At 56.8% G+C, this 9816-nt stretch overlaps 1 protein-coding gene across 8 annotated transcripts in view; it reads right to left on the bottom strand.

The window, feature by feature from the left end:
• Positions 1–509: 509 nt before the first annotated feature.
• ENDOV (endonuclease V) overlaps positions 510–9816 on the bottom strand; it is a 32199-nt gene continuing 22892 nt past the window's right edge. For 6 of the 8 annotated variants that reach the window (XM_068530798.1, XM_068530801.1, XM_068530802.1 and 3 more), the window contains one exon: positions 6872–7181. In XM_068530798.1, coding sequence (XP_068386899.1) covers positions 7018–7181 — 164 coding nt within the window. In that variant the 3' untranslated portion in view covers positions 6872–7017. Of the gene's footprint in view, positions 776–6871; positions 7740–9816 lie in introns of those variants that run through there. The other 2 variants (XM_068530797.1, XM_068530799.1) reach the window with 2 other exon arrangements.

Raw genomic sequence — 9816 nt, 5'->3', positions numbered from 1 at the left:
CAGCCTCCAGTGGCTGCTGGCCATCTTTAGTGTTCCTTGGCTGGTGGGCACACCACTCCAGTCTCTGCCTCCAACTTCACACGGTCGTCTCTTGGGTCTAAGTCTCAAATCTCCCTCTGCTTTTCTCTTCTGACACCTGACACTGGATTTAGGACCCACTTTAATCCAGGATGATCTCATCTCAAAATCCTGAACTTGGTTATATCTGCAAAGACTCTATTCTAAGTATGGTCACGTTCTGAGGTTCTAGGATTCCATCTTTGGGCACCCAGCCATTCAACCACTCCAAGAGGCATGAGAAATGGGCACTGAGAAGGGAGCAAGGAAGAAGAGGAAGAGGTGAGGTGCAAAGGGACGTTCGGGCAGGAGAAACCAGCTGCCCCAGCCCAGCATCCATGGGGCTGTCGAATCTCCTTTTGCTACTCAAACCCCAAGTCAGCTTGTGGCTGCCCAGACAGAGCTTCCCACCACCTCCCGTATCCCCATCGTGTTTTCCCCAAGGCCAGGCATCATGAACACCCCATCTCCTTGAGGGCTCGCAGGCCCCCCTGCGCCTCAGACCCCCAAGATCTCCAAGTCCAGGAGGGAGGAGAAGCTGCCCTGCCCCTCCTGCCCAAGGGGAAGGGTGGGTCCCACAATCCCTTCATCTTTTGACTTCCCACCTCCCAAAGCGCTTCCTTTCCTCTTCCCCAAATTCTCTGTTGGAGTTTGGGCCATTTCTTCTGGTGGGGCTCATTACCATGCTTAGCAGAAAATGCTCTCAGAGATGGAGAACCTTCAAGATGCAAGATGCATGAGTCAGAACCAGAATATAAAACATCTGTGTGCACTCTGCAGTTTACACTGCCCTTTATCCTACACTGTCTCCTGGGATCCTCACTACTGCCTGTGAAGGAGATACTAATCCCATTTTACAGAAGAGGAGACTGAGGCTCTGAGAGGTTTAATGACTTGCCTGAGTTTACACAAACCTGAGACGCAAACCCGAAATGTCTAACGCCAGCTTTTAATGCTCTTCCCACCAACTCCACCACACTGGGCTCAACCCCATGAAGAATCCTGTCCATGTCACAGCTTCAATCTTCCTATGAACAGGGAATTCACCACCTAACAAAACAGCGAATTCCACTGACAGTCCCAAGTATCAGGGAGTCTTCCTTCATTGAGGGAAAGCCCTTCCTTCTTCATGTAACTCACCCCCCCCACCCCCGCCTTGGCAATGGGCAATGCCCCTGCCCCAGTCTTCTCCAGGACACATCTCTCCATTTCTTACCCCTTTCTTGAAAAGTGGGGCTCTGGCCATCCCCTCCGGGTTACCCTCCCTAGAAGGGTTTCTGGCCTCTTGATGCCCAACCTACAATGTCAAGGACACAGGTCCTTGAGGCAGCTGCGAAGGGTGACTTTGGACAGGTGTCCCCTGGCACTGTGCCCGAGTCAGGCGGAACTAAGGTGAGGACTGTGCCTGCTCTGGAGGTGACAGTCTCTCTGCCCATGACCAGAGTCTGGGGGTGAGGCCCGGCCACCCGGCCACCTTGGCCACCTCAAGCTGGGGCCACCACGGACAGTCCTGGGCAGAGGCAGTCACTGTGCCACAGCACAGTGGCAATGTCACATGTTGGAAAAGAAGAAGAAAGGCAAGCACCAGCCAGCAGAGTGGCTGAGGAACAGCTGAGCTGAGTCACACTGCAGCCAGGCGGGTGGAGGCGGCTGCAGGGGTGGGGTGGGGGCCTCCCAGGGACGGAGGAAGGAGGAGGGGACACCAGGCACCTGGCACTCTCCCCTGGGCTTCTGGAGCTGTGGAGGGTCAAGGCACCTAGCAGCAGGGTGCCCAGGGGGTCGAGCTGACCATCAGGGCTGTGCAGCCAGCTGGCCTCGGGCTCCATTCCCAGCTCAGCCACCAACTGGCCCACAGGCCTCTGCCAGCCACGTAATCTTTCTAAGCCTCAGTCTCCACCCCTGTCTAGTGGGGTAATGGCTGCTTCCCCCGCTACTGGGCCGATTACTGAAGGCCACGGTGCCAAGTGCTCAGGGTGGCATCTGGCACACGAGGGGGTGCTGAGCCAGGCCCCAGTGGCTCTGCTCACCATCATTATGAATGAGGAGCCTTTAGGTTTTCCCAGAGCAGGATTCTGGGGTTTGCCCAGTGGACCTCCCCCACCCCTGCCCTAGGCCCTCCTGCTGCCCCATGGGTGCGTTTCCGAGGCTGTCGGTGGTCTTGGGCTGTTTCCTTGTCGACTTTCCCACACTTCCCCCTTCATGGGCCCCAGGTCCAGGTCCAGCAGGCTGGGCTTTGGGGCAGCCAGGTCTGTATCAGGGCAGGGCTCCCACCTCAGCCGGCATCCTGCCCCCATCACCTGCCGGGACCCACACTGCGTGGTTCCCGCTGCGGCCAGGCAGGGCTGCAAAAGCCGGCGCTGAGTCCCACTCTGCAGAGTGATCAGCAGAGTGACCTCACCTGACACACAGCGCTACCCTAACCTCTCTAGGAGCCACAGCAGACTGTGCTGGTGTGTCGTCCCCGCCTCCCCTGCCACACAGGAGGTCCCTCAGATGGCAGGCTGCCCCCATCCTGCCGAAGCTCAGGGTTTAGGAACTGGAAGGCATCCTGAAGACAATCCAAACTCATTCCCTCAGGCCCTGAGAGGAAAGGGACCTGCCCAAGGCCAGCCAGCCAGTGGTGACAGGGGGATCCCTGCCTCGGCCAGTGCTTCCAGGCTTCCCTTCCCCTCGGCGGTCCTGCTGGGATTTCCTTGCCCAGGAACCAGCACCACAGGCCTCACCCCAAACGGGGAGCCCATGCGATCCTAGCCCCTCCCTCCTGTGTGCTCCCCGCTCTCCCTAGGCAGGCGCCTGCCTCTCCCGCCCCCATGCTACCGCGGGAAGGGGTTCCTATGGCACCCCTTCCCCCGCACACACTTAGCTCACTGGCAGCCCATCTGCCCGGAGACAGTGAACAGCAGATGCCTCTATGTACAGCGGTGCCTGAAGCGCAGCGGCCCTGCGCCTGCCGGACGAGAGCATGCCAGCCTGGCGCAGGGCTCACGTGACACTTGGCTGGGGCAGGGGCCCCTCATCCAAGGCTGGGCCAGGAGGGGGTCAGGACACCCAGACAGCCTACCAGGGCTGGGGACCAGGGTGTCCGAGGCCGGAATCAGAGTGTCCTGGGAGGGAGTTGCTGGATGGGCAGCTCTCTAGCAGGCTGCACCCTTGGGGGACAGGCTTCTACAGCTCCCTGACTCCCTGGGGAAGGCCTAAAGTGAGGGGATTGGTGGACTCCATGGACAGACCCCACAGGGTCAGCCACTGCACAAAGCGCGTGTGAAGGCTTGTGGAAGAGGGTTCAGAGCATCCAGCTCCTGTACAAGTGTGGGACCCTCGGCTGGGCCTCATGGGGCTCCTCACTCTCTCGTGGCCCCAGCCTCATCCCAAGGCTCCCTCAGCAAGCTTCTCTCTCTCTCCTGAGTTCTTACAACCAATGGGGGTAGATGGCAGAGCAGGGTCAAGGGACCCTAGGGCTGGGCCTCCTGGGAGGTGGTCACAGTTCCTGGACCCACTGACTCCTGGACTCACCTACTGTTTGCAGGATGCACGTGGCCAGTTGGCAAAGAGCCTCGTTTCCATGGTAGCAGCCTCCAGCCCTGGGTCCAGGAGGAGGGGCTGGCTGAGGACCCCGAGAGCTCGGCCTTTGTCTCTGCTCTGCCCTCCCCAGCCAAGGAACAGAGCTTTGTAGCCCGTGGGTGGCCAGCAGAGCACTGGAGGGCCAGCCCAGCCTGGGGGAGGGGAACTGCTGGGGGGTGGTGCACATACTCTTCCTCAATAAAAACAGGAAAATAAATTGGCTAAGTCTGGAGCCCTATGGACTCTGGCTTGACATTAGCTAAATTTGCCTGATTCTGGAAAGAATTAGAACATTTCAACGATCTGCAAATGGGGCTGCTGGCTGCTGAGCCCTTATCTTGTTCACGGCCTCTAGCCCAGTGTCCCATGTGAGAGGTGAGGGGGAGCGAGGTGAAAGGGGTCTTAGGCTGGTGTGAGCCGGCCTGCCTGGGGCAGAGGGATGGACAGCTTGGCCTCTGAGGACCCCGTTAACTGAGATGGCAGAAGCCATGACAAACAAAGCTCACTTCCAAGCCCTGCAGCCTCCCTTTCTCCCCCACCTTCACCCTTTGTTTTCCTCCCCTCCTCCCAGCGCCCCCGCGGTGCAGGCAAGCACACGCACACACACGCACGCCCCCAGGCCGCCTCTGCTCCCCTCACATCTTGCGTTTGTTTTCCTTCAGCAGGGCTCGAATGGGGACACGCTGCACTCTCACAATTGGCAGCTCCCTCCGATCCCCCCCCCCCCCCCACGGAGGTGCCATATGTCAGTGTCATGAATAAGCATGAGGCGCTGTAGCTGGGGGGCTGGGAAGTGGCAGCTGCCAATCACCTGCCGAGCAGACATGGGGTGGGGGCTACCACAGGGTGGGGTGGGGGGGGGGGTCACCACTACCAGAGGGGCGGGCCAGGTGGGGGGATGGTGCGGGCAGAGGCATGGAAAGAGGGTGGGATCAGAGCATGGTCACTGGTCCTCACCAGAGGGACCCACCTCCAGGTGACCAGTGTGCTTTCCTGAAAACAAGCAAAACCCAAATGGCATGGTGTGACCGTGTGGGGTAGCCAGAGTCCCTGAACCCTGCCCCTCAGCTTCGTGTCTGCCTGTGGGCCCGCTGGCCAGCCCACACCACCCCCTCCAGGATGCCCTTCTCCTCCCAGGCTGCATGCCTCATCCTGTGCCTCTCCCCAGCACATGCTCCATCTGAGCCTCCCACTAGTGAGCTGGGGACCAAGGCTTCACCTGCAGGGAGGAGGAGGGGGATGCAAATTCAGCCAGCACCTGTGCTGGGCCAGGCATGTCTACACAGGGCCCCATTCGCTCTCACAACACTCCTGGGAACTGGGGGCTTTTAGCCCCATTTTACAGGTGAGAAAACAGGTTTAGAAAAGTTTGAAGAAACTGTCTCCAAGTCCTATGGCTCAGAGTCGGGTAGCTGGATTGTGCTCAGGTCTGCCAGTTGATTGCCAAAGGCTCCGAGCACTGGGACCGGGGTACTGTTCTGTGTCTGCGCTGTCCTGGGTGCCCTCCACCTGACTGCCACCCGGGACCTGGCCACTCCTCCTTCACCTCCCTGCCCTGCCCTCACCCCTTTAGAGTTTACCCTTCCCTGAGGATACTCTTATCCATATTGGATCCTGTGGAGACCACGCAAGTCATGGACACCTGTCTGAACATTTGTCCTTCCCCAGCACTGTCCCACCCCCTGACCAGCAGTGACCAGTTCAGGCCTGACCCAGCAGGTGGCTTTGGAATGAATGAAAGAATGGACAGAGTCAGGCTGCAAGGCAAGAGCCATGTGCTGAGCACCCCAGTGTGACTGCAGAAGTGTGTCCCAGGGAGATGGAGGCCAGGCCCCGCCTACCCCACACCCTAGGCCTTTTTCCTCATTCCCAGCCCTGCCGGAGGCTGAGGCAGGCGATTGCGTGGATTGGATTAACCACTCCGGGTTAATTGGCTGCCCCTCACCACCAGCATGACAGATCCCGCTTGACATTTCTCTAGATAGTTAATTGACACCCAAGTAATTTGTCACAGAGACCTCGTTATATGCCAACTGGGTCCCCTAAGCCGTCAGCATCTGTGCCCCAGAAATAAGATTGGCAAGTTAATAATGGAGCCTTAATCATGCCATTCCCTGCTGGTATGGGAAGAGAATTGCCCGGAGACAAGATGGGGCACTGCTGGGAAGAGACGGTGCTTTCTTAGGGCCTTGGGAACAGAGCATCCTCAGAGAGCCTGGGGTCCCCTCCCCTCAGTTTCCCCAACCAGGTGTGCCTTCTTCTGGTGACAGTGCTCTGCCCACTGAGGAACGCCCCTCCGTGAGATGCTGTGGCTGACTCCACTCCCCGGCTCCAGGCACACATGGTCCCCCCTCCCCTCCAGCCACAGTGATAACATTAAGCAGTGATAACAGTCCATCCAGGACCCAGGGCCTGGGGCTTTGAATGGAGCCTTTAGGATAGAGGCTGCACTTTGCCTGGGAACACCACAGGGGAGAAAGTAAGCTGGGGCTGCTGCCAGCCATCCAGCACCCAGAGGGGAGGCCCCCTGGGAACGGCACAGAGGGAGAGGGCAGACGTATGTTGCAGCCAGGCCACTCACAGCCAGCTCTGCCCTGGAGTGAACTAGCAAGCCCCTATTATTTGCTTAAGGTGGTTTAAGTTTGCTTCTGTCACATGTAATCTGGAGAGTTCTCAGCTCAAGCACCTGGAGGATCTTACTTCAGGATTCAAGCCTGTCTGCAGAGCCCATGTGGGGTCTGCTTACAAGAGCGAGAAGGAGCCCTGAGCAGGAAGACAGCCTAGTGCAGAAAGGTGAGGCCTGGACAGAGGGGATCTGGGTGGAAGAGGAGGAAAGCTAGAGCCGAGGCCACCCAGCATCTGGGGCTGGCACCCGAGGCCAACATGACGGCGTTGAGTTCAGCACCGTGGACAGCGGTGGCCTTGCCCCACACAGCGCTGCAGGCCCAGAGGAGGGAACAGATTTCTCACCCACCTGGGAGAGACAGGACAATGTGGCCCATCTTGAGGTTACTGACAGACTCCTGAAAGACGTCGTGGTGTCCTTGTGCCTTAGAAACAAGGACTTTTCTGGGTACTTAAAAAAGCCCCTTTCCAAGGTCTCCCCAGTTTCTACGGTGGGGCTAGGGTGGGGTTGTAGTTCTCAAGAAGACACTAGATGACGCATACCATTATAACAAGGAGCCGGAGCAAAATGAGGGTGGAGAGAGGTCCCTGGTGATGGATGTGAATCAGGTATACAAGGCAACCAGGACAGGTGGGTATGGGAGGAGTGGCTCTGTATTAGTTATGTTTTGCTGCATAAAAATATTATTCCAGAACAAAGGTCTATTATCTCACAGTTTCTGAGGGATAGGAACCTGGAAGCAGACTGGCTAGCTGGTTCTGTCCCAGAGTCTCTCATGAGGTTGCAGTCAGATGACAGCCAGGGCTGGGGGCATCTGAAGGCTTGAGCAGGGCTGGAGGGTGCACTTCCAAGATGGCTCCCTCACATGGTGACTGGCAGGTGGGCTCAGTTCTCTGCCACGTGGACTTCACAGAGCAGTTTACAACACAGCAGCTGACTTCTCTCAAAGTGAATGATGAGGGGGGAGAGAGAGGGAGGGGGCACCATCAAGACAAAAGTCCCAATGTATTTTAGGCCTAGTATCAGAAATGACACACCCTCACTTATGCACCTCCATTGGTCATACAGACGGACCTGGTTCAGGGTGGCCATAGGGCTACACCAGCCCCAGGAGGCCATCTTGGAAGCTGGCTACCACAGGCTCTGAGAAAAAAATAAATTCAAGATGGCCTGATGCTTTGAATGTACCAAAAAGAGATTTATATTTCATTGCAGGGTTTGGGAATAAGTAATGGATACACAGAAAATAAACCAAATCCAAAACATGAGGCAATTATCACGTGTAGGAAAAACAAGAGGTTGTACAAAAAAGGAGATGTAATTACATTACATTACTCAGCTATGAACAGTATGTGCAAAGAAAGAATAACACAGACATTGAATTCTGATTCAATGAAAATGAGAAGATGGGTGGAAGGAAAGTGTATGAGAGGCTACGTGAGAAGGAACAAACTCTCAACCTCCATGGCAGAAAGTCAATGGATAATTTCTAAATCTAAAAAAAAACAGAAAAAGAAAAAAAAGAAAGGCAGCATTAGCACGTTATTTAGAAGTAAATATGAAAAACCCCCACACCAAAGAAAACTAAAATAACAAAATTTTGCCTCTGAGCAGGGGAAGTCAGGAGAGGAGAGGGGTGGGTGAATAAGGAGCTACTGGGTTTTCGTTACAAGTCTTATAGAACTATTTGACTATTTAAACTATGTACGTTTATAACCTTGATTTAAAAAAAAAAAAACCACCACCAAAACACCAGTGCAATTTAAGTAACTAAAAGACAAAACTACTCCAGCCTGCTCTCTATCAGGCCCCTGCAGCCCCAAGGAAGGGCCTAGGGAGCCGTCTCTTCTTCCAGGGCAGGACCCCCAGTGTGCTGGACTCGGGTCTGGATCCTTCCTCCCCTGCCCCGCCACGGGCCTCCAGCGGTCTCCCCCAGTCTCTCTCTTTCTCTCTGAGTCGCTCCAGGTCGGCTTGCCTATCTGTCTTGGGACCACATCCTTCTTCCATTAGCCCACCTCCCGCCTTCTGCGCCCTGTTCCCAGGTCTTCTCCCGGTTGGGTGGAGAGCAACCAGACCGGGGAGGACCCAGCCCTGTCCACAGGCAACAGCTGTGCCCTGGCCCCTCTGGCCTGCACTCCCTACCCCGCCTCCAGTACCGCCCATCGTGGCAGGAAACGGAGAAGTTGCTCCTGCTTCCCAGGGAGGTGAACTGGGGATAGCGGGCCATGCTCCATCATTTCCCTGACACCTCTCCTAATTACCCAGTGTGTTATTCATTTGGATGTCAGAGCTGCCGCATGCCTGTGCCTTTAATTAATAATTTGGTAAAACTCCACTCAGGCCTGGCCAGGGCAGTGCAACGGGGACTGCTGGGGCTGGGCCAAACCTGCAGTGGGTGGGCCAGGCCAATGAGAACCCCCCCACCCCCAGCAAATGCAGAGGCCTTGGGTGGGAACCTGGGCCCTGCTTCCTTGTCCCCAGCTGTTCACGCCAGGCCACAGAGCCCCAGGTGAAGCCCCTTTAGGGACCCTTCCAAGAGGAGGCAGGAATGCAGACCCTGAGGGGTGTGTGTGCACCAGTGACTGGGGCCTAAGTGGGGGGATTTGCTCCCCTGGAGCCCAGGCTGGCCCTTGAGCCTTGGAAAGTTGAGACCCCAGGAGCCTAGGAGGGGAGGGGAGGTGTGGTCAAAGGGGCCAAGAAGCCTGGCTCAGACCCAAGCTCAAACAGGCCAATGCCTGTGATCAGAAAGTAGGGGGGCAAGGGAGGTATCCTTGGGACAGCTAGGAACATGGCTGGGCCTCCTCCTTGACCTGATCATAAAGGACTCCCAGCCCTGGGTGTCCTCCATTCCTGACTGCTCCAGGTGAGGGGAGCACGGGCAGACTGGGGTCCTGGAGGCAGGTGTCCTGAGGGGCCTGGGTGTGACCTGCAATGGTCAGGCCAGCCCACCACCTCGTGGGAGCCTCTCAGGCTCAGCCCCTGGGGACCCAGGGAAGGGGCACAGAGGCTGCCAGGCTAACAGAAAAATCTATTTGGATCCAACTTGAATTATTGAGTGTTTCGAGATTTATTCTTGGTTCTGGGGTGAGCTGTGATCTGCGAAGATGGATATCATCTCGGCCCTATTTTTAAGGTTCTGTGAGAAGAAGCCCAGACACCACTGCACTTAGGGCTCCTCTGTAGCCTTCTGCAGGGTAGAGCCTCTGGGGGTGGGGCATAGAGGTGGGCAGAACATGCCCCCTCCCCATTCCCAGTCCCACTGCTTTCCCGCTCTCCCATGAATGACCCCAGCCAGTAGGTCCCCAGGCACCACCTCAGCCCCTTCTAGTTGCTTCTGCACTCCCCCAGCCTCCCCAACCCCTCCACATGAACTCTCAGCATGGTCCATCCCTCCGAGATGCTCAGGGCTATAGCCACACCCACCACCCTGGGGTGAGCCAGGGGTCCCACCAAGCTGCTGACATGCTCTACCTCTTCATCTTATCTCTGATACGGCCTTGGTGTAGCCAGTAGACAGGGCCAAGGGGCCAATGGCACCGCGCACTGCTGCAGATTCTCTTCCATCAGGCTGT

The sequence above is a fragment of the Eschrichtius robustus genome, chromosome 20, assembly GCF_028021215.1.
Source record: "Eschrichtius robustus isolate mEscRob2 chromosome 20, mEscRob2.pri, whole genome shotgun sequence".
In the NCBI taxonomy this organism is placed as follows: Eukaryota; Metazoa; Chordata; class Mammalia; order Artiodactyla; family Eschrichtiidae; genus Eschrichtius; species Eschrichtius robustus.
Note: the sequence above shows the minus strand (reverse complement) of the source record. Positions and strands in the feature narration are given on the sequence as shown.